The sequence below is a fragment of the Notothenia rossii genome, assembly GCF_949606895.1.
Source record: "Notothenia rossii genome assembly, chromosome: 6".
NCBI classification, from domain to species: domain Eukaryota; kingdom Metazoa; phylum Chordata; class Actinopteri; order Perciformes; family Nototheniidae; genus Notothenia; species Notothenia rossii.
The window spans coordinates 54,154,745-54,179,745 of NC_136909.1; the positions used below are offsets into that span (position 1 = coordinate 54,154,745).

The 25,001-nt window shown below is 41.5% G+C and overlaps 1 protein-coding gene and 1 long non-coding RNA gene across 3 annotated transcripts in view; one reads left to right on the plus strand and one right to left on the minus strand.

Annotated features, from left to right (window-relative positions):
* LOC307043986 (inactive pancreatic lipase-related protein 1-like) overlaps positions 1–25,001 on the plus strand; it is a gene marked incomplete at its 3' end in the record, with an annotated part of 40,017 nt that extends 15,016 nt beyond the window's left edge. The window contains exons 7-8 of the mRNA XM_079688965.1: positions 24,362–24,481; positions 24,868–25,001. Coding sequence (XP_079545091.1) covers positions 24,362–24,481; positions 24,868–25,001 — 254 coding nt within the window. The remainder of the gene's footprint in view (positions 1–24,361; positions 24,482–24,867) is intronic.
* Positions 18,973–21,498, minus strand: LOC307043987. 2 transcript variants are annotated; one of them, XR_013809496.1, is made up of 5 exons: positions 20,710–21,498; positions 20,225–20,348; positions 19,768–20,044; positions 19,541–19,639; positions 18,973–19,104 (listed from the first exon to the last, which is right to left on the minus strand). It is a non-coding gene; the product is annotated as an uncharacterized lncRNA (long non-coding RNA). The 2 variants fall into 2 exon arrangements; XR_013809497.1 differs by having other exon boundaries at positions 20,225–21,498.

Below are 25,001 nucleotides of genomic sequence, written 5' to 3' on the forward strand. Positions count from 1 at the left end.
CATGGAATATCGGCTTTAAAATGAGGAATAACAGAGGATTTTAGAAGTCAGAACAACTAAAGCAGCAGTGGTAATAATAACGCAAACGCCATAGAGTCACATCTAATAGAAATATATTAAAGCATTTATTTGAATTGTGTAGCACTCAGTTTATAATTTTGACAGCACTGTTGAACATTTTGAAAATGTATTTTGATGCCTCTGTGCAAGGCTTAGTCTTTCTATCTTTATAGCCAGTGGTGTAAAGTAACTAAGTTAATAAACTCAAGTACTGTACTTGGGTAACATTTTTAGATACTTGAACTTTACTTAAGTATTTCAATGTGTTGCTACTTCTACTCCTCTACAATTCAGAGGTAAATGGTGCAATTTTCCTCCACTACATGTATTTAATACCTTTAGTTACTCTACAGATGTGGATGAAAGATGTGAAATATAACCAAGAGTTAAATCAGACTTTAGTTCCACCTGGAGTAAATTCACAAGCTACCCTGCCGTATACAAAGTCATTCAGACTAGCTGCACCTTTACCAGCTTTGAAAACACTTTAATGATCAATCATTATAAAAAATATCATATATATTATTCTGAAATGGACCAATCTGCACAATGACTACTTTTACTGTCGCTACTTTCACTATATTTTGATGAGAATACTTTTCTACTTTTACTCAAGTAAAATATCTGAGTACTTCTACTTTTACAGTTACTATTCACAAACACACCCGTAGGTAATGTAGCTGCTGAAGTTAGACGGTCATCGTGGAGCAGAGTTCAGCCGACAGACAGGAAGACTCAGGCTTCATTATAATATATAAAAAAATAACACCATGCGCGTCATCATGGCACACAACAGCTAGCGGCCGCAGATTACTCCAGGTCCCAGAAACCCCCCGCCCACCCCCATAAATATTTGTATTGCAGATCTACATGGATCACGAAAACGACCTATCCTGTATTAAAAACTGCACATTTTTCTGAAAGGTCAAACATTTGCATCCCTGTAATATTTACGAGTCTGTGTATGAGTTTGGGAATGAGGGAGTGAGAGAAAAAGAGACAGAGAGAGAAAGATATATGAGGTGAAAACTGTTAATAGCTGTAAACCAAATCTACTGTATATTAATGACTCTGTACACACACATTGTACATACATTCACACACACACACATTTCTCAGCTGATACCACTCTTCCACATCCATACCAACACACCTACATCATATTAGTTGCATACATGTTTTCCAATGGCTGGCAGGGCCCCATTATACAACAGGCCCAGAAACCAAGAAATTGACTCCTCATTGCCTTACTCTTTCTATCGTCTAAGTCAGCAAGATAAGAAACAGCAGATATTTCAGTTAGGTTACACATCTGCACAGTACTTTTCTAAAGTAGTAAACATGCAGCAAGTATGAAGCTGTATTGCATTGAAAGACAGAAGCACAAAGTATAGCCAATATTACTAAGTTTGCAATTGAGCTCCAATTCATCTACACGATTACAAGAGGATGGGCGCGGAGAGCAATTTCTGTCAGATGATCTGTTATACTTATACCCATGTCTGCCAATTGCTGAACCAGTTGTGCACGCTTTACCAAATTCATGGCATGTTCTCTTTTAGCATGTTGTTCCTTCTCTGCAATTTGGTGTCGTTTGAAGCATTCCTGAGGGTGTTGTTGCAATTTGGTTGTTCGAGACTGTAATGAGAGCAATTCAATTAATAACTAATTAAAGCAAAGAACTTTTCAAAGCAACCTTAAATAACATTTCACAGCCACAAAATTAGCAACATTGTAATAGTAATTATATTATGTGCGATTGGAGTGCTGCTGTATTTTGGTCATGTCATTATATGTGTTGAATCCAGGGGACTTCTAAAAGAAAAGAGAAAAACAAGATATATAATAATAATAATAATAATAATAATAATGGATTACATTTTTTATTTAGAGCGCTTTTACAGGTGCTCAAAGCGCTTTACGATTACATATATCACATATTAGACATGTAAATGTCATTACTGTGGATATATCTATCATAGAAACATACATAACCTCTGTGTGTATATACACAGTCCAAGATATATACATTCTATCAATACAGGTCATATCTCATGGCAGAAAATATGCTACGTGTAGGGGAAACTTCTGTTGCAAGTGCAGGTGAGTCACCGACTCAAAAGGAGACACGAGGAGAGCTGGAGCTTTGATGGGAAACACTGATGGTTTATTACGAGCTTCGGCCGGAGAATTCACAAGACATGTCACAGGGCCACGGTTTGACCACACGGTTGAGATGCCACCGTCAAATTTGAAGATTCCTCTCTCCTGCAAAAAAGGTTTGCTTGAGAGTAATCAACATTCCTTACTAGGTAGACTAAACAGCTGGGAACAACAACAAAATACTAGGGCAGTCCCTCCTTATGGGAGATAAATCAGAGGGTGAAAGGTAAACATATATGGGAATTATTCCCTAACACTATGTTTTTATTTTATTCAGTGTAAGGGAATGTAGGTGGTCAAGAGAGAGAGAGAGAGAAAGTGTACTGATCTGTTATTCATCTATCACATATACAAATATCAATCTAAAAAACCAAACACTAGTTAACCCATATCCATAAACCCAGTACATAACACACTGAGATCACTACAGAGCAGTGCCCAAACTACACCATTTAATACAACTACATACCTTGTCCATGGCTGCCATGATTAGGCCCAAATTGCATCCTGCTGTTCCCCCCTTCTTTTTGAAAACCTTCATCTACTGAGACGAATGGCGATCCAGTTGAGACATGAAGGTAGGCAGCAGCGGAACGGTGGTGATGCGGGTGAATTCTGCGTTTACCTGCAACACATTGTGATACAGGTTAAAATGTTTTGTTTGAAGCTGTTGCATCTATAATAATATCCATCAAGTATCATAGCAGAAATGACAGGAGTTCATCTACTGGTGTAAACAAAACAAAGAATTTCAGTGCATCTTCTTTAAAGAGTCCTCTGCTGCTGATGTTCAGGTGTATATCAGTATGTAGTGTCTCTGCTTTAAAGAGTCCTCTCCTGCGGATTTCCAGGTGTATATCAGTATGTAGTGTCTCTACTTTAAAGAGTCCTCTCCTGCTGATGTTCAGGTGTATATCAGTATGTAGTGTCTCTACTTTAAAGAGTTCTCTCCTGCTGATGTTCAGGTGTATATCAGTATGTAGTGTCTCTACTTTAAAGAGTCCTCTCCTGCTGATGTTCAGGTGTATATCAGTATGTAGTGTCTCTACTTTAAAGAGTCCCCTCCTGCTGATGTCCAGGTGTATATCAGTATGTAGTGTCTCTACTTTAAAGAGTCCTCTCCTGCTGATGTTCAGGTGTATATCAGTATGTAGTGTCTCTACTTTAAAGAGTCCTCTCCTGCTGATGTTCAGGTGTATATCAGTATGTAGTGTCTCTACTTTAAAGAGTCCTCTCCTGCTGATGTTCAAGTGTATATCAGTATGTAGTGTCTCTACTTTAAAGAGTCCTCTGCTGCTGATGTTCAGGTGTGTATCAGTATATAGTGTCTCTACTTTAAAGATCCCTCTCCTGCTGATGTTCAGGTGTGTATCAGTATGTAGTGTCTCTACTTTAAAGAGTCCTCTCCTGCTGATGTTCAGGTGTATATCAGTATGTAGTGTATCTACTTTGACATGTCTCCATGCTTTAATGTACACTTACATACACCAAACTTTCAAGTTATATTCCTATCAATATTCTGAAGGCTTTTACAGAAGAGTTTTTTCATACATCATTCATAGCCTGAATTATATAACATGTTATACCTAAAAACAAAAAAAAACAAGAATTTTGAACCTGGCTTTATCCAATATTCAGAAAAGTGTTCTTGAAATGTGTTAAAATATGCACATATTTCATCATTTGTATATTTAAACAAACTATTTCAGAAAACTTGTAATACAAAAAACAATTGCCTTATTGCAAGTAATTAATTGGAGAAATGTCTTGCTGATATCTTTAAGTTAAACAAAATACCCTATTCACCTGTATTCACCTTAACTGACAAATCCTACTCATTTAATCTTTGACTTATTTGGAGACGTGAAGGATACTTACTGTACTTTTGAGCCGCTGGCTTTCATCGATGAATCTGGCCACTCCCCAACAACTTGGAAATCTGAAATTCAAAGTTGGAGAATTAGTCACACAATGAACTTCATGCCAAAAATAATTAATCCTGTATAGCCTAGTCTCATTACAAATCAAAAATGTTTATATTGCACTGTTTTAACATGTATGACTTATCTCATGATCCCCTAGTGCAGGGGTCGGCAACCCGCGGCCAACGGGCCGCATGCAGCCCTTTAAGCCCTCTGCTCTGGCTCTCTTGAGTTTAGACAAAAATAAGAAGGAAATAAAATAAAAGTATTTGTAGGACTATTTATATTTTGTTGCATGGTTGAAAATGTTTCGTATTTTGAGGTGATACTGTGACACATAAATAAAAAACAAAACGGTTTTAATTAGGTCAACTTAAATATGCGTCACATCCTGCTACGGTCCCGCGCGAGCGGCCGAGCGCCTTTTCCTCCGGGTGAATAACCTGACCCCCGGCTCGATGAGCGAACTATGGATAAATCAAAGTAAAGTACCGGAGGAACACAGGATTTAATTCTGTGTGGACTGAGTTATATGCTTTCAAAGCAAACGATGCTGGTTTACCGGTATGTTTGATATGTAGAGAGAGAAGTTGTCAACGGTGTTGCAGCCTTTACGTATCGAGGAACAACAAGGGAGAGGAAGACAGCTGACAATCTTCCGTCATAATTCAATGGGGTATGTAATTTATTTCAGAAAACACTTTTTGTTATATTCCATGGAATGCTCTTAACGTCCCGATAGCAATGAATATATTAAATGCGTTGACAATAAATACATACAAAAAGTAATCTCTGGAAGCCGTAGCGCTGTAAAAAGCACCTGCCTGTCAGCCTGTCAGCCTTCCATCTGTGCACACATTTATCTCGTGGCCTCATTGATGATGCGCGTTCGTGTGTGTTGGAGGAGGGACTCTGTAAGAAAGTCTGAAGGAAGAGTCATATTTTTTCCGGTTGTGTATTTCCAAATTCTAGCGCACTCGAGCTGGTTTCTCCATTCTTAACTACTGTACCCTACCTTTAACTATTTTTAGGGTGCAGCTATCTGTTTTATTTATTTCAAAGTGGGCCCATTTTAATAATATTTGTTTTTCCTTCAAATGTGCAGAGGACTCCCCAAGTGCTGTGTTTAATTTATTTTAAAGTAGGCCTGTGTATTATTTTTAATTATCCTTTTAGGAGTTCTTTGTTTCTTATTAGAGGTTAAAAGTGTTATATAATGTAATAAATAGCCTAATAAATGCAAAAAACTGTAGTTTTTGTCTGATATAACAATAAATACAACTGTATTAGCTATCAAGCTATGAAATATGTTTTGCGGCTCCAGACAAAAACATTTTTGGGAAAAAGGAGCAAAATGGCTCTTTTGGTCAAAAAGGTTGCAGACCCCTGCCCTAGTGTGTATAGTAATTGTAGTGTTTACCTGTAGTTAATATCCTCTGTTCCTGTATTAAGTGATGATCTCCTGCACACACAGACACAAACACATACAAAGCGTTATTTAGGTAAAACCTATGGGTAAAACACAGTCCACGGACAATATTTGAATGAAACCTTAAAAATACCACACTTTGAAAAAGAGCTGAAGCTGCAGTTAGCTTGATATGGTCGCTTAGCAATGCTAAGCCACGTCTGCCTCATTACAAGCATCCACAAAAGAGCTGCACGGCACGCGCTAAAAAAAATCTTGCGCGTCTGTCTCATTGCGCTCAAGGCTCAAACAGAGAAAAGAGCGGCACCGCACAAGCTAAAAAAAAAACTTGCGCGCCTCATTGCGCTCAAACATCTGCAAAAGAGCGGCGGATGCGCTAAAAAACCCTTGCATTTGTACGGCCCCTTATCCCTGCATTAAACGTTACCTAAATCAGTTAAATCGAATATTGTCATACAACACTGCATAAAACCTGATAGATCCAGCAGCTTTATTAATTTGCTCCAGTTGTTAACTTAAACTAAAACCGTAGCAAATAGGAGATACCTAACTTTGGCGGTGAAATAATTAAGATAAAGTAAAAAGAAAACTGTCAGCTCACCTATTAAAATGAGTTTGCTGTCATTACACAACTGGACGAAACACATGCATAAAACCTTAGAATATTCATAACATAAGCTATTAAATAGGAGATACCTAATTTCGGTTGTGAAATTATTAAGATAAAGTCAAACGAAAACTGTCAGCTCACCTATTAAAATTAGTTTGCTGTCATTACACGACTGGATGAAACACATGCATAAAAACCTGATAATACTCATAATCTATCAAGCGTACCGTACCTACCGTAGTGGTTGCAGCCTCTTTGCATCTGATTCTCCTTCTGTCTCTGTCAGTGTCATATGTCAAATCAACTGGAGAGCATCATATGACGCTAGTGACGGCCTGTCACTCTTGCCGGGAATGGGGGAGAAGCCATACTACTAAACTGTACACCGCTTCACACCGCTGTTATTGATCATTGGAGAGGAGGCAGACGTTTTTTTTTGTATTATAGCAGCTATCGGATTGAATCAATACATGGGCTGCACAGGTTGTCATGTCCGACTATCACAAGTAGAATCATGAAGAAAAATACGCCGGTAAAATGTGCCTGTAGAAAACGGCTTATGCCACAATAGGATAGCACCAAGTAGTCAAGATAGTCTGTTTAGCTTCAGTTGCTATGCTAACATCACCCATTTTCTACCAGAGAAACTTTCATGACAGCGTTGTGGAATTGGGGATATGTATCAGCTGCTTGTGTGACAGTCAGACACTGAATACTTTACAGCGGCCGCTGTCGGGAGAATAAACGGTCGGTAAATACCGCTGAAAAACATTAATACACAATGAACCATGGCACTCTGGAGAAAAGTATAAGGTTGGAGTAGTCGTTATTTAATTTAATCTGGCTTCGTATGATTAAAAGTAACACGATCATCGAGCCGAAGCAGTCCCTCACTGTTGTTGTTGTTGTTGTTGTTGTTGTGAGCGCCGTTGATGAGAAAATCAGCGACGTAAACGGTGACGTCATTACGCAGCAGCGGAGATAGAAGAAAGACGTTCTGAAACGTCTTCTGAGCTTCTGCAGAAACCTAGTTGTGTGGAGCTGTTGCCAACTTGGCGACTTTCTCGTTAAATTCTGCGGTTTTCCGAACCCTCCGGCTACTTATTTTTTTCAAAAGCGACTAACGACTAATCTAACGACTTGTAATGGTGTTATTAGGCACTTTTCTGGTGTTAGGAGACTCACGTATTTTGTTCAGCAGTTAACGAGCCGCGGGTGCTTCCGTGAGCCCCTTTGCCCTCCCATAGTACTCACAGGCGCTCAGACAGTTGCCACTCGCAACAGCTTAGCTGCAGTCAGAGCAGAGAGGAGACAGCTACACCCTCCCGCGTCGAGACTGCAAATTAATTGCGCATGCGCCAACTGCCAAGCCGTCCTGGTTTTGAGCGGGATTTAAATGTAAATGTTTCTTCACTATCACACTATATTAAATAACTGCCTTTGCCTCAGTCACTTAATCACCTCGTCCACTGTGTGTGTGCCTCTCAAGCTAATCATCCACGTAGGTCATCATGTCACAGTCTAAACTGTAATCACAAAAGTACAGAGAGGAGTGGGAATCAAACCCCGAGTTTAAACGATGGTTGAAGCCATTTATTGGAGATGACACACGGGCATACTGCCATAGACGTCGGAACTAGGGGTGCGGGGGGTGCGGCAGCACCCCCTCCCGTCAGCCTCAGGAATCACAGGATTAGCCTACGTTAAAAAAATAAAAATAAAGATTCTGAATTTAAACTCAATTTGTCTGACTTACATGTATTTCTTAATACAGATCTTTTGATGTGATATGCACCCTGCCTGGCTCAATACAGCAGCCTGGCTGGCATGGCATAGCTGTTGCTATGCAGACTGCATCTGACAGCTCACTGTGACGTTGGCCTATGTGTAAAAAAAAAAAAAAAAAAGTAGCGGGAATTTTTTTTATGTTTGCTGTGTTCGCGGCTCTCATTTGTTTTTAGCATATGCATAGGCTACATGATTTGAGTTCAACTACGCCAGCTAGAACTAGCCTATGTCTCAAAAACGAATTTCAGATTTTTTTACAAATCCGCCCGACCCAGCTAAACGTCCGAGAGAGACACCTAGAGGCTGTGTGCCAGCAACCGGACAGCAGCAGCAGGCAGCCGAAGGGCCCGGCGGCCCTCGGCCTCGTCCTCCCTCCCCAGCGCCACCACCAGCACCCGGTGCTAGCCAAGAAGAGGCAATATCATGCAAACCACCACAGGATTACAATTTTCCTGCCAAGAAGTTGTGTGAGAACTTCACTCGTTCCTGCAAGGCCGCCTGGTTCAGAGAGTGGCCGTGGCTGGAATACATCGCGGTCAGTGATGGCATTGTGTGTGGTGTGTGCAGGTCAGCTGTCAAGCGCAAGTTGGTCGGGTCAGAACAAGCTGACAGTCCGTTTTTGAAAGATACGGGCTTTTCAAACTGGAGAAAAGCAAAGGAGAAAATCAGAGACCACGAGAAAACGCGCATTCATTTAGATGCGACTCAAAGATTGGCTGCATTGAAAACTACGCCAATTAATGCGCTTTTGTCTGAGGCTGCTGCTAAAGAACAAATAACAGCCCGGAAAATGCTGGAGCTCGTTTTCAGCAGCGTGAGATTCCTGGGGCGCCAGGGACTCCCTCTGAGAGGAGCTGCAAATCGGGATGGGGTGTTGTGGCAGCTAGTGGTCGAGAGGGTACGCGCTGATCCTGACCTGCAAAACTGGATGAAGAGGAGGGACAATTGGATGTCGGGCAGCATCCAGAATGAAGTTCTGGAGCTGTTTGCCCATGACATCCAGAGGAAAATCGGAGCCAAAGCATCCGAAAGTCCTTTTTTCGGCTTAACTGCTGATGGGACCACCGACGTCAGTGGAAAAGAACAGTTCTCATGCAGTATACAATTTGCAGATGACAATCTTGAAGTCCAGAATTTCTTTCTGGGCTTTTACAACGCTCCAGACACAACCGCCGAGATGCTTTTTCTGTGCATTAAAGATGTCCTTGTTCGGCTAAATCTGCCGCTGGAGAAGCTGAAAGGCTACTGTTTTGATGGAGCCAGCAACATGTCAGGGAGGTTCAAGGGAGTGCAGGCAAGATTAAAGGAAACATGTCCTGACTCCTTGTTTGTCCACTGCGCAAACCACTCTCTGGATTTAGTGTTGCAAGAAGTGGCAAAAGAAGTGCGCCTTGTTGCCGATACACTGAACTTTGTTCGGGAAGTCACAGTTGTGATTAATGATTCAGCAAAGAGAAAAACGTTATACCAGTCTCTTTTTGGATGTGGAGAAGTGATCAACCTGCTTGCCCTGTGCCCAACTCGGTGGTGCGTCAGAGTTGTGGCACTGTCACGGTTGCTGGCATGCTATGGAGAGATGCTGCAGACATTTAGGACCTTGGAGAGTGACAGGATTGTCAAGGGGGAGACGCGTGCCAAAGTGGCAGGATTGCTCAAAAAGGGCACCACTACGCGCACAGTCTTTGGTTTGTTTGCCTGCGTTACCATGTTTACGCCATGTGAATCCGTGGCTCGGTCACTGCAAGGCACCAAAGTCACAGCCCTTGGATCAATGGAAGCTGCCAAACTTCTTTGCCAGCGACTGAACACACTCAGACAAGATGACACCTTCGCTGACCTTGTGGCCAAGACCAAACAATACACAGAGCGCTACAACTTGAAGCCTCCTCATCCAGTGCGCACCAGCAAGACCCCAGCGCGTTTTCGCCATACAGCGGAGGAGGAGGAACGGGAGTTGGAGAACGAGGGTAAATAAATAGGCCTAAATAAATAAATAAATAATGCCAACAGTATTTTAAAATTAATCATAAAGCTCATCGGTCTGTAATGTTGAAAGAATGCAACAAATACGCACACAGAGCGTGCTCTCCAGCATTTGTGGACAGATTTGATCTATCCATAGAAAACTATATCATAGTTCATAATAATGTACTACATCCATGTACGCTTATTTGCGAAATTAGCCTGCAATTAATAATTCATTACAACGGTATCAACTGACTAAATAACGTATAGGCCTACTTTCATAACAAACCATATTCATAATTTGAATTTAAATTGAAAATTTAAGGTTGACCCACCCAGCTTAAATAGGCAGCCCATATGGAAACTATTTGTTGGTTGTTGTTTAACTGTTATATTTAACTATTAAAGAATATCCAAGCCTGTGGAAGAGGGAATTGTTTGAGGCCCTGGACTTGGTGCGCACAGAGGTGGAGCGGTGCTTTGACCAGGAAGGACTCCGCGTAGCTGCAGGGCGAGAGCAGGCAGTTCTACAGGCGGCCCAAGGGAAACGAGTGGATGTGGGTTCCCTGGAACTGACTTCCTTTTCAAGAGAGCAGCTAAGCCTTGAGCTGGACATCCTGAGCGACGTGTGTAGGGGGCGAGAAGTGAAAACCATTCAGGATGTATTGGCCATTCTGCACACCTTGCAGCCCCAATCCCGCTCCATGCTGTCGGAAGCGGAGAGGCTCATAAAGCTCTGTCTGGCTCTGCCCATTTCTGTCGCGGCATCCGAGCGCTCGTTCTCGGCGTTGCGCAGGTTGAAAACGTGGCTGCGCAATACTATTAAGCAGGAGAGACTCACTCATTTGGCCATTATGAATGCGCATAGCGACCTTCTCGATGAATGCGATGTCTCGACCCTGCTTAAAGAATTTATCAGCAGAACAACAGAGAGAAGGTCTACTTTTGGAACAGTTTAAAAGCCCTTACGAGCGCAAAGTAAACCGTTATTTTTCTGAATGTTCCATTAGGCCTATGTTCGTAAAGGCTGTATTATTCTGTTGATTTTCTGAATGCTGTAGGCCTATGTTATCGCCTATTAGGCTACAGTATGTTCCTTAATAAAGGCTTGATTAATTCATTAATTCATTTTGTTTCATACATTTTCGTAACAATTAAGATGCTGCGTGTGTTTATGTAGCCTATATCTGTTATGTATAGGCCTAGGCTATTAGGCCTACGTGTCGAGTTCGTTAATCATTGATAGTGTGAGTTTCCCCCCCGACCCTCCCAGCAAAAATCCCGCACCCCCCCCCCAGAAAATAGTTCCGACGTCCCTGCATACTGCCTTTATTTTAAGGGAGATTTCTACTACAAACTATTAAAACTACTTTCTACTTTTTCTAATGGAAACATTTCTGATCTACTGTCGTCTGGATTTACTCCTTGAACGTTTTTCTTTACTCCTCTCTCCCATGCTGTCCTACAGCCGCCAATACATGATATGCAAATTAGGCGATGACGTCATTTAGGGACTTCTGGTGATAGCCAATAGCTACTTTCCTTACTATGGAGTTGGCAATACTCCCATAAGGAGGGGTCTGAGCTCCTAGGAAGGCAGTGAAATCCATCATACATCTGTGGGGGTCGCTAATACATTACCAACAATCATTATTTTAATCACAAATAATGCATGTGTCAATGTAATGAGTATTATTTATGTTAAAGAGGTAAATAGGTTAAAAGAAAAATATGTTCTCCAAAAGAACTACGCATCGTATTCTCTCTTGAATGACAATATACCTGCACTTCACCAATAACCATAAATTATTGCGCAATCTATACCTGTGAGCGTGCTGTGCAAGCTGAGATGAAGTTTTATGACGTGTGCATAGTTGAACCTTTTCATAAGTTTGTAGCAAGTAGAGGGCTGCTGCTGCTGTGTGTGTGTGCTTGCAGTGGCTTGGAGCCTACCCTTATTTTCCCGCCTTTTTGTCGATATTTTGAAGAGCCACAGTTTTTGCCCGTAGGACAGGAGACCAACAGGCGTCTATCAATGATTGTCAACTGACAGCACAATGAGTCAAAGGACTAGCAGCAGCAGCATGATGATGATGTTAAATCTGTTGTTTTAGGAACACGGATGTAAATACATGGAATTCAATAAACATTGAATAGCATGCATGCAGTTTGTCTGTGCCTTTTCCTTCATGTTGTCCTGGCATATAGTCTCCCCCATGGTTTGCTGTGCTTCCTGGGGATGCTCCAAGCGCTCAGAGAAAGGAGTATGAATGTACGGTTTCCCCACTGACACAGAGAAGAGGAAAGAATGGCTGGCTCAAGTCAGCAGGAGCAATTTAACTATCACAAAAGACAACAACAGCAACACAATATGTGAGGTAATCATATTTTTCACAAAACAAAGACCACACCATTGGGAAGCTTAACGTCTGTTTAATCAAAATCAGGAACAGGGAGAGGCTTGCAGAACTCTGGGAGGTGAGACTCAGTGGTGAGGGTCTCATTGCAGGTCTTCAGGCTCCATTGAATCCCCCTGGGGTTCTTTTGCTGAGAGAGGGAGACAGGAGAAATGGTTAGATACATCTAGCAACCTATAGGATGGGAAATTGCTGACCTATTTTAAACTTACCTTGTGTTTTCACTCTCACTTAAGTCCCTCTCCCTTTGCCATCAATCCAAAACCAGCTGCAACATAATACAGACAGTATGTATCACAAAAATAGCTCTCTTCCTTATTATTGTGTAACGTTAACTATAATATACTAGCTTGAACTCCAAAATGAATATCCTCATTTCACCATCTCCACCCACTACAATCACACGCCCCAATGTTATATTTAACTCATATTTAACTCCCTCCACCCCGGATAAAAGCACGTTAAGAAGCCCCTTTTCTCTCATTCCAAAACGTTGGACAAAATGACATTAAGAGAACGGAATTTACAATTAAAAGGCTGCATGGTTAACATGTTTTGCTAACTTTATCCGGTATCCTAGCCTAATCTGTTATCGTTCCCTAAATCTATAATTTAGAGGGGGATAATCCTCCAACATGCTTTAACTCACATGTTAATTTGATTCAGATGTGTTGATCCACAATATAAATCTTTAAACGTCTTACCTTTAAAAGTCCATCACAAACGGTCTATTATGCTGCAACTCTACTGTCTGACTGATAGTCTTGCAGCTAACTTCCGGGAACTATTGAGAGGCTCCACGATCCGCCATTGCTGTAAAAAAATTGTCCATTGGAGTGAACAGAGATGTTGCAACTCTTCTACTATAGGGCTCTGCCCAAACCTAATCGGGGACGTCCATCAAGTCAAACCTTTAGTCACTAGTATAGTTTTCAGCCCACTGCTCCTACTAGGATGGGTTAAATGCAGAGAACAAATGTCACTGTGTGTGCTGTGTGCTCTGCATGTGTGACCATTAAAGAGGGTTTCGTCCCTCCCAATTATATTCTATTCTATATCAATCTATAGCCTGCCCCCCTAACTTTTGTGTCCCTAAAACTGTACTTGTAGAAACAAACCTACACTATGTCCACAAGCTTCTCAAGCAATGAAACAAGCAGTACATTAATTAAAAGTTAATCATTTTAAATATCATGTTAGGCCCGTTAAAAACGCAGCTACAGCCCTGCATTAAACTGCGGAGCGGCGTTCACACAGCTGCAGAGAGGGAGCGAGGCAGCAAACTGTCCCAGCACCTGAAGGTGGACCAGCACCTGGAGGTGGATCAGATTCCCCTGGGAGCATTTCCCCTTCCACTAGTTTTGTTTTTACCAAAGACGAGAGCTTGAAACTAAATATCAATAAAACGCTCCTGTTTGAATCGATAGCGTTTAACAGACGGTCGCTGTTTGGGGCGTTACGTTACAAAATACTACACAGACAGCGCTAACTGGGAGATCGATCACTTTTATTTGCTAAACTATGCAGTAGGCCTACTATTAAATCCACGTAAATTACACATCACAGCAATGAGGCCAGATAAATTAAACCAGGATACATCCTTTGCCGTCAAACACAGCTGCCTGTGTGCGTTTGATAAATACTTTCTGATGTTATATTTATTATATGCTACTTATCAGCTACATGGCCCTAACGTGTAAAAATATATAAAAGCATTTGTACCAGTGCTTTTCGCAAGTAGACTCTTGCAGGCCAGAGTAGCTGGAGTGATTCAACAACAACAAAAATACATATCTGAGAAGTGATCAGGACGAACAGAAAGAGGAAAAGGAAAAGAGAGATGAAGAGACCAGGAGGGTCAGAGCAGGAGGAAGCCAAGAGGAGATGAAGACATTAGTGAAGAAGAAGAAATGTATGTGAGGAATAAAGATTAAGTGTCAGAAAGAGGGGCAGAGGCAGGGATCAGGAGGCAGATGAGACTCCAGCTGGACCACATGGTATGTTTTTATTCTCCTTGCATATTCCATTACAGCAGCACAATCTAGCAGCTCTAAGTATTGACACATATTGATTGAAATGTGTTGCTGCACAGGTCAACTTTTGCTTTCTTAAGAGATGGGTGATGTCATTTGTGTACTTAATTATAACTAAGGAACTTTACTGTACTTACAGTAAACAGAATTATAGGGTATCATGAGTACTTCCTGCTGTTTTATGCTATATTTTAGTTTGTTTGTCTGACCACCTTGTTTCTCTTTTGCATTAACACTTGTGTTAGGGCATGATTTAACAATAAATAGGTTAAACAGTATAAAATACCACGTACCGTCCGCCCTCCCATGCCACCCTGGCATGACCTCTTGCCCCCCCTTTGCCACCCCATGTAAAATGTTCTAGAAACGCCACTGAGTATCCCTAATTTTAATTTTGTGTAAAAGTATCTCCACAATTACACTGAACACAAGCAAAGGAAAGGTAAGCTTATAGGCTAGTCCAAATCACCAGTGCAGCTAGTTAACGATGCTAACTTCGCCTACCAGTTAGCACAGGTGGGAATTATGTGGAAAACAATTAGGATTTGCCGTTTTAAAAGCAGCTCAACAATTAAACTTAACATGATTAAAGTGTAGGCAAGCCTGTATTGGACAAAACACATCACCAGTGAAGTTAGAATACATAATGAGGGAATATGTTGTGGAGGTACGGTGTTCATCCCTTAGCTAGCAAAAGTATGCTAGCTGACCATTTTAATGATAGCTACATGCTACCAATAGCTTACAATGCATATGAATGTAGCCTACATTTACAACAAGCAAATGATGCTAATATTGGCTACCAGTTAGCAACATTTGAAAACGTGTGAAAAGGATTAAGTAACACTAATTTTAAAGTGTAAAAGTATCCCCATAATTACACTGAGCATGAGCAAAGAAGAGGTAAGCCTATAGGCTAGTCCAAATCACCAGTGCAGCTAGCATGTAGTCCTAATGTATTCATGCTAATGTAGCGCAAGCTACAATGCTGGGAGGGGTTTGCACAAGTATTATAGCTGACCATGATAATGATAGCTACATGCTATCAATAGCTTACAATGCATAGGAATGTACATTTACTTAGTTAATATGATGCTAACATCGCCTACCAGTTAGCACAGGTGGGAATTATGTGGAAAACAATTAGGATTTGCCATTTTAAAAGCAGCTCAACAATTAAACTTAACATGATTAAAGTGTAGACAAGCCTGTGTTGGACAAACCACATCACCAGTGAAGTTAGAATACATGATGAGGGAATATGTTGTGGAGGTATGGTGTTCATCCCTTAGCTAGCAAAAGTATGCTAGCTGACCATGATAATGATAGCTACATGCTACCAATAGCTTACAATGCATATCAATGTACAGTGCATGACATTAAGGATTTTGGGAGATGGCCCTGTGGGCCATCTAAGCTAATTTACAGATGGCCCTGAGCCCAATAGAGATTGCCCTGAAAAATGCGCGCGGACGAAATGGCACGAAGGGTTTGGGGGGCCTCCCCCTAGAAAATTTAGATTTTTGCAGGTCTTAGATGCTGTCTGGTGCATTCTCTAGACTGAATTATAAGATGAACCACCACAATATTATATTGTACAATTTCAATTTTATTCTTCATTTCACTTGTTTGTTTGTGTTAGCTCGCTTGCATGCCCTGCATAGCTATAAGAAATACTTAAGTTGTTGGTGAAGACTAGGGATGCACCGAATATTCGGCCACCGAAAATTATCGGCCGAAAATTGTTAAAAAGGCCCTTTCGGCCGAAAGGGTTTTAGCACCGGAAAAAAAAATATATAACCGAATGTCCGAGAACAGGGTTACGTTGATCATACTCCGCATATTTGTCCGGGTGTTTTGATTTCAAGTGGTGGAGTAATCCCGAAGTGGTGAAAGTCTTTGCAGTTACACCCCCTCGAGAAATGTCAGCTGAACACGTTTTACAAATCGCAATCCGCGCCTCTCACTCTGATATTTTTGAAATATCTCCAAGCGGCAGACATGTTGGCTGTGAGCCAGCCTCGAGCATGGTCGCGCGCCGTGCTTGTCGCCGCGTTTTGATTACGTCATCACAACAACACGTTAGGTTACCAAACTTATAGGTGCATTTGTTGTTGTTGAAGGTCTGGCAGTCTTTATTTACACTATTTTGTTGTAGGCCTACTGGCCTAGATGTTTATGCAGTTTTAAAGCACCTTGGCTTTGTTCTGAATGCACTTTGTTGTAGTTATCCTACAGAGAAAAGAAAATGCACTTGACTTGGAATTAATGTACTGTGTGCATTCAAAAGTGCTGAATAAATGTTTTATGGACCCATAATAGTGATTATTATTTAAGTTAAGTTTTGCCATAATCATGTCTTTTTCCATAATCAGGTAGTTGAACAACATTGGTAAAAAAAAAAATATATATATTTCTATTAATCATTTTCGGCATTCGGTTTTCGGCCAACTGTTTCCTATTTTCGGTATCGGTTTCGGCCAAGAATTACCCATTCGGTGCACCCCTAGTGAAGACACTTTCCATCTGATGAAGGCAAATGCCTTCCCAGATGTAAAAAAGTAGAAAACATAACATTCAGTTATAACTGCCAAAACAAACATTATTTACACTATTATGGCCCCTGTTAAAAATGTTTGTAATGTTATCAACTGTAAGTTGGTCGAACGAATGCCTCCTCATCCGGAAGCTGACCGAGCAGACCCGAGCAGCAGTCGAGAGGAGCCGAGCGCATCCGCGAAGCACACAAAATGGCGACGTCAGAGTTCCCGTTAGCCGGCAAATCTAAATGTCTCCGTTCAAAATCATTTCTCTTTAGCGCAATACCGCTTCAGTTGCGCCACTTATGTGACAGACAAGAAGAGTATGTGACAGACAAGAAAAGTCAATTCTAATGTCTAACACTTAATGTGGAGAAAGAGATGTCCTGTATGGGTTGATTGTGCGTTGATCTGTTGGTAATGCCTCGGGGTTCCGGTAGGCATGTAAACAAATGCATAATGCTGCGCTATACTTTGTGGCCTCACCCGGTTGCATAGCGACACTTATTGTTGAGGTGTCTTTTAATAAGCAGGTATTCATATCATTAGCTAGAACTAGCTGGATCTGATCGATATGGACATAAACGCGAGTGAAGTCTAATGTGAAGGGAGAGAGAGATCAGCTGCTGCTGACGAGTCGAAACGCAGCTCTGCATGATCACATGCAGCGGTGAGCGGACAAAACACACACTTCAGGTTAGAATATCACACGTAGCTATTTGAATTACCTCTCAAACTACCTAAACTAGTTATAGATATATTTAGTTTTACTGTTGGGTCACTCATTACTGGATCCGCGAGCTGCATAATACTGGCATAATAGATTGCCCGATCGGGCAACCAGTAGGTGAGGCTTCATTGCCCGAGCTAACTACTAGATGGCCCCGGGCCATCGGGCAGTCCTTAATGTCGAGCCCTGATGTACATTTACAATAAGCTAATGATGCTAATATTGGCTACCAGTTAGCAACATTTGAAAACGTGTGAAAAGGATTAGGTAACACTAATTTTAAAGTGTAAAAGTATCCCCATAATTACACTGAACATGAGCAAAGGAGAGGTAAGCCCAGCGCCGTATAGATAGAAGAGTTACGACAGCGGAAGTCCAAAAACGGTTATCGTCACGTGGTTCATGCAGACGAGGATCGTTCCCCGGAAGTTCATGGCAGGCAATGTGAATGCATTGATAACAGGAGATAGAACTACGATTTTTTGGTAATTATTAGTGAATAAAGGTTTTGATTTGCAATATTTATACAACAAATCGATATGTGTATATGTATTTACATCAATATGTTTTAAAAAATAAAATAGAATTTGCTAATATTAAGTGATAATATTAAGATTAGTGTGAACAACTAGTTTACATGTTAGGCAAACAGTGCCTTGGTTAAAGAGCCTGTTGCTGTTTATAGCTTGGAATTCTTTAAAACCAATATTATCTTCTTAAACTTGTATAGTAGTCAGGAGCATCACTTTCTAATGTTTATTGATATATTTAGAGGGAGGGGATCTAAAGGAATGCTTCAAAATTCAGATTAGATTAATTTCTACCATTTTCTTAAATTCATGGTAGTTTCAGTAATCCCATGGTTATTGAGGACACAAGTTATCGAAATGACTAATGTCATCTTTATGGCAGGAGACCGACAGGTGACTATCAAAGGACTAGCAGCAGCAGCAGCAGCTTGATGATGATGCTAAATGTGTTGTTTTAGGAACATCCATTGCAAATACATGGAATTCAATAAACATTGAATAGCATATCATGCAGTTTGTCTGTGCCTTTTCCTCCGTGTTGTCCTGGTTTGCTGTGCTGCCTCCTAATCGCCACCATGGTTTGCTGTGCTGCCTGGGGATGCTCAAATCGCTCCGAGAAAGGAGTACGAATGTACGGCTTCCCCACTGACACAGAGCGGAGGAAAAAATGGCTGGCTCAAGTCAGCAGGAGCAATTTCACAACCAACAGCAAAAAAATATGTGAGGATATTATATACAAACACTGCATTTGCACTTTTTCACAAAACGAAAACCACACCATTGGGAAAGCTTAATGTTTTGTTTAATACAAAAAAACAGGGAAAGGCTTGAAAAACACAGAGTTGAGACTCAGGGTGCAGGGTGAGGGTCTCAATGCAGGTATTCAGGCTCCATTGAATCCCCCTCTGGTTCTTGTGCTGAAAGAGGGAGTAACAGACAGGAGAAAGGGTTATACACACCTATATAGCACACCTATTGGATGGGAAATTGCCTTGGGGAGATAAGGTGTGGTCTTTGTTCCCAACTGAAGTTATGGAACTTTATTATTTGTGAGTTTAACAAAGTATGACCAATGGCATCAGTAACAGATGTGATATGAATTTCTATAAAGTTGTCTCACATTCTTGGTCATATTTTATATACAGTATGTAATGAGTAATAACATGTCCAGTAAGTATAAAGTGCACTAATACTGTGTATTCAACCACTATGGAATATGTATGTGGGCAGACAAAACTGAGTTGTTCTGTGTGTGAAGTAACCTCAAGTCACTCCGCAGGCACATTTTGATGCAGACCAGTTTGTCAAGACAAAAAAGGGCAAGACTAGGCTGAGAGCAGAGGCTATACCCACCATCTTCGTGCATCGCCCTGTGGTCAAAAAGAGAAGGGCCCCTGCACCACGATTCACCCCGGGACCTGTATCTACAAAGCCCATAGCTCATGATCACAGCTATAGTGTGAAAGGTGACACAGGTATAATAAGTATTAACTCTTAGTAACAAACGTCATATTTCTTATTTTTAAGTGGTATAATATTTTAAATGTTCGAAAATCTACAGTGCCATGTCTTCTACTTACATTAGTCTCAAAGATTGAGGGAAGAAGGGATGAGGAGACTGAGAGAAAGGAAAGTGAGGGTGAAGAAAGAGAGGACATGGCTAGTGAGGAGAGACAGGGAGGGCGGACACCACCCACTCAGCCAGCAGCCAGTCGGCATACGAGGGAACCAGCAGCCAGTCAGCATACGAGGGAACCAGCAGCCAGTCAGCATACGAGGGAACCAACAGCCAGTCAGCATACGAGGGAACCAGCAGCCAGTCAGCATACGAGGGAACCAGCAGCCAGTCAAACACATCTATTAAAAAAATTAAAGAGAAAATTAAAGAGCCAAGAAGGAATCACCAAAAAAGCAAAGGCTGCACTAAGAAAAATCAGGAAGGAAAATGCAGCTCTCAAGAAAACAATGAAAATTAGGGACAAGAAATATAAGAAAAACGTTTTCAAAAGACCAACTTAAGGCATTCGGCAGACTCACCACAAAGGGGATGAAATGGAGCAATGATACAATTAAGAAGGCTTTAAAAATTCGCTTTGCGTGCGGACCAACGGGTTACAAAACTCTGCAGGAATTGCAGATTCCCCTTCCAGGAATAAGGACACTGCAAAGAAGGATGCAATGTGTTAAGTTTGAGCCTGGTGTGTAACAGCTAACACCACTGCCCCTCCACCCGTAACATCACTGCCCCTCCACCTGCCAACATCAGTGCCCTCCACCTGCCAACATCACTGCCCTCCACCTGCCAGCACCCAGCCAGAGGAGCGCAAACAACAAAAACAAGCAAGGTGTCCCGTCATGTACCTGGACATTTGGGTTGGCAAAATGGAGTAAGAGATGGACTTGAAAAACCTTGGTGGCTCTCTACTCATGTTGTTACAGTTGTCTTGGTTGCAGCTCTCAAGTTTTTTTTGTTGCCATTTCCACATCTTTAGAAAATATGAAATAAATGAAGTGAAATCAACCTCTTCTCTGGAGAACAAACTTTGATTTCTCTGTCTTGTGAGTTTGCAGTCTTGCAGTTTTGCTCCTCCACCTGTAACATCACTGCCCCTCCACCTGCCATACAGTAGGTTACTAACAAGATTACTTATATAATACAGTGATAGAATACATGTTTAGTATGCTTACTTATATAAAACAGTAGTATTAAACTTACCTTGTGTTTTCACTCTCACTTAAAGAGCCTGTGACACGAACCCAACAACTGTTGTGCAATGAAATAGTGGGCTACTAGTAATCTCGAACCGTCAGTTTAAAAAAGAAAAAGCGATACCGTTCCGATAAATATCAATAATTTCGAACATCGCGGGAAAATTCCTTCGACTCATTTTGAGGTTTTGGGGGAAGCCGGAAGTGACGTCAATGCGGGAACGCTTCACTGTGCGGCGAGAGAGCCAAACACGGACAAAGTGTGTTGTCATGCGTAGAAATTGTGAATTACTGAGTTTAGGCACGTTAATAACGTTTTAATGAAGTTGACTACAGTATATTCATATTTGTCAGTGCTTTCATGTCAATTCGGCGAACATAAACATAAATGATCGTGGTGAAGATGATGATTAAATTAGGATTAAAAATCGGTAGTGAGAGCTGCTGAATTTCCTCCCGTCGGATGTGATATAAAAACAAATCGATTATTTTTGTAAACTCAAGTGGATGAAACTACATTTATTAGTGCTTTCATGTCAATTCGGCGAACATATGATACATTAAATGATCGTGAGGATGATGATGTAAAAATCTTTTGTTTGAGCCGGTCTGCATTTCCTGATGAGAAAACAAACCGTGGTGTAGTGGGCGTTGGACGCGGGGGTACGCCGTACCCCCACTTATTTGAAGCATGATTTCTTTTTTAAATAGTCTAATACATCTAAAATCATTCCCAGTGTTATCAGTTGCAAGTGTGTGTTTGTTGTAATAATGACGAAAACATAATAGGCAGATTTCACAGTAATTATAATAAAAACTTAGCTCAAGCATTTATGCAACTTGATTTGAAGCGTGTGTGTGTGAGGGGCAGAACTGTGTGTGTAGGGTGACCAGGTGTCCCGCACTGTGCGGGACTGCACACACAGCATTTTTATTATTTGTCCCGCGTCCCACACATTGAGACTATGTCCCGCATTTGAGTGATAGTCGCGGAGAAAGGCCGGATCGGTTCGCTGACAGCCGGCACCGCCCTTTATTATTATATTGTCTAAACGTCATCATGTAAGTTGCGCTGACAGGCGACACAGAGGTCCCCAAGCCCCCCCCCCGTTGACAGTTCACGAGCGCGTCCATAGTGTCTCCCGTCCACCCACCACCCCGTCCACCCAGTAAAAACATCCCCACTACACCACTGGTTGTAGTAGTACACCAACATGGATTAAACGTGTGTTTTTTTTTACCACAATGTCGGGGAAATTAATGGATAAAATGCACGGATTATTATTATTATTATTATTATTCCCACTCCGATCGGGACACTAGGTCCACCGTTTCCCCACAGCGAGGCTCCCCCCGTTGACAGTTTACGTGGGCTGGGCTGGGTGCAGTGGCGGATTGGCCATCGGGACGAATCCCGATGGGCCGGTACCGAAGTGGGCCGGTCGGATAAATCACTAGCACATCCCCCACTCCCCCCGTTGACAATTTACTAGTTGTACCGAAGTGGGCCGGTCGAGAGTCCCGAGCTGATTTTTAATCCCAGTCCACCACTGGCTACATGACCGTATGATCGCCCATATTGACGCACCTAATTCCTAAACTTCTAACAGATACAAAATAAACCAATCCTTCAGCCTCATATGAGCTCTCAGACACGTTCAAAATTAAACTGTCATCGCTGTCTGCTGTGTGCGCCATCGTGCGTTTGCATGCAGATGCTGGGATCCTGAACGGTGCAGCTGGAGCGCTGTGCCCGCATTGACGTCACCCATAATTTGGCGGGACTTGAAGAATCCCCGAGAAGATCCAGGAAATGGTCAACATTGAAGGGCAGATTAATGGTTATCAAAGTACAAATATCCAAAATCAGTTCAGTAACGGTTTTCAAGGGGACAATATTTACTCAAATTGATGGGTTTGGATGATGGGGGAAAATCGTGTCACAGGCTCTTTAAGTCCCTCTCCCTTTGCCATCAATCCAAAATCAGCTGAGCTGCAACATTATACAGACAGGTAATAATCAACATAATCACAAGGACACAATATGGCTCTGCTAAAAACACTCACTCTTACACGCACCAAAGTTATATTTATCGAATATTTAACTCCCTCCACCCCCGCATACAATTCCTTTTAGAAGCCCCTCTTCTCTAATTCAACAACGTTGGACGAAATGACATTAAGAGAACGGAATTTACAATTAAAAGGCTGTTCAACGTGTGTTGCTAACTTGATCCGGAATCCTAGCTTTATCTGTTATCTGTAAACGTTCCCTAAATCTACTAATTTAGGGAAAATCCACTGACATACTTTAATACACATGTTAATTTGAATCAGATGTACTGATAATATCCGCAATATAAATCTTTAAACTTCTTATTACCTTTAAAAGTCCGTCACGAACGGTCTATTATGCTGCAACTCTACAGCTCTGCTAGCCTTGGCGCTAACTTCCGGGGAACGATTGAGAGGCTCCACGATCCGCCATTGCTGTAAAAAAGTGGTCCATTGGAGTGAACGGAGATGACGTAACTCTCAGTCTATACGGCGCTGAGTAAGCCTATAGGCTAGTCCAAATCACCAGTGCAGCTAGCATGTAGTCCTATGTATTCATTCTAATGTAGAGCAAGCTACAATGCTGGGTGGGGTTTGCACAAGTATTATAGCTGAACATGATAATGATAGTTACATGCTACCAATAGCTTACAATGCATAGGAATATATAAATAAATACATTTAGTTAGTTAATACACTGAACAAAAATATAAACACAACACTTTTGTTTTTGCTCCCATTTTTCATGAGATGAACTCAAAGATCTAAAACATTTTCTAAATACACAAAATAACAATTTCTCTCAAATATTGTTCACAAATCTGAAAAGATCTGTGATAGTGAGCACTTCTCCTTTGCCGAGATAATCCATCCCACCTCACAGGTGTGGCATATCAAGATGCTGATTAGACAGCATGATTATTGCACAGGTGTGCCTTAGGCTGGCCACAATAAAAGGCAGTTTTGCTTTATTGGGGGGGTCCGAAGATCTGTCAGGTTTAACCCTAATCCTAACCCTAACATGTCACCCACTGACATGTTAGGGTTAGGGTTAGGGTTAAACCCTAAAACATTTTTTAATGTGTCAGTGGGTGACATGTTAGGGTTAGGGTTAAACCCGACTGGTTAAACTCTAAAACTTTTTTTGTATGTGTCAGTGGGTGACATGTTAGGGTTAGGGTTAGGTTAAACCTGACTGGTTTTCGAACCCCCCCAATAAAGCAAAACTGCACGTTTCAGATTGGCATTTTATTACACACACACACACACACACGCACACACACGCACACACACGCACACGCACACGCGCACACGCGAACACACGCACCAACTTTCTAGACATGTGTTGCAGTGATAGAGTCTGATAAATGACTGGGAACCCTCAGTGATTGAACACCTCTCTCTGCTCAGGACTGGACCCAGTTGAGCCGTACTTCCAGGGCACTGATGCTTCTTTCCGCCTGGACACCAGCGAAGCCACCTTTGTGGGCGTCATTCACACTGATGGACTTCCTTTCAACTCCAAACTTGGTACACATCACTTTTCATTATGATGAATGAGATCAATGTGGGCAAAATTGCTTGATGTTTCTTTAAGTGTGTTTTTTTCATTTTTCTGGTACAACAGTGTTCCCCTTTAAATCACATAAGGTCCACATAATGTACAGATATGAAGACTTTTTTTTCTATGAAGTGAATTTCAAATATATGTAATGTTTTCTTAAGTTCCTTAAAAATATGATTCTTTTCAAATGTACCTCTTAGTTGAAAGGCCACAGATAAATGCAGCATGATAACTGTTTTTAAAGTTGCATCATAGGGTAGGCATTAAGGGAACTTTGTGGCCTTATCATATGTGTTAAATCTTGATCAAATCAATAAAAGAAACATATGTCTCTGTAAAACCATCCCATAAGGTCTGGGGATGTCCCAATCTGTCGGTCACATCGACTTCTACCCCAACGGAGGAGAGCTGATGCCTGGCTGCTCCGCCAACAAAGGCCAGCCCTCGGACCTGGACGCTATCTGGCAGGGTGAGACATCTCACTAA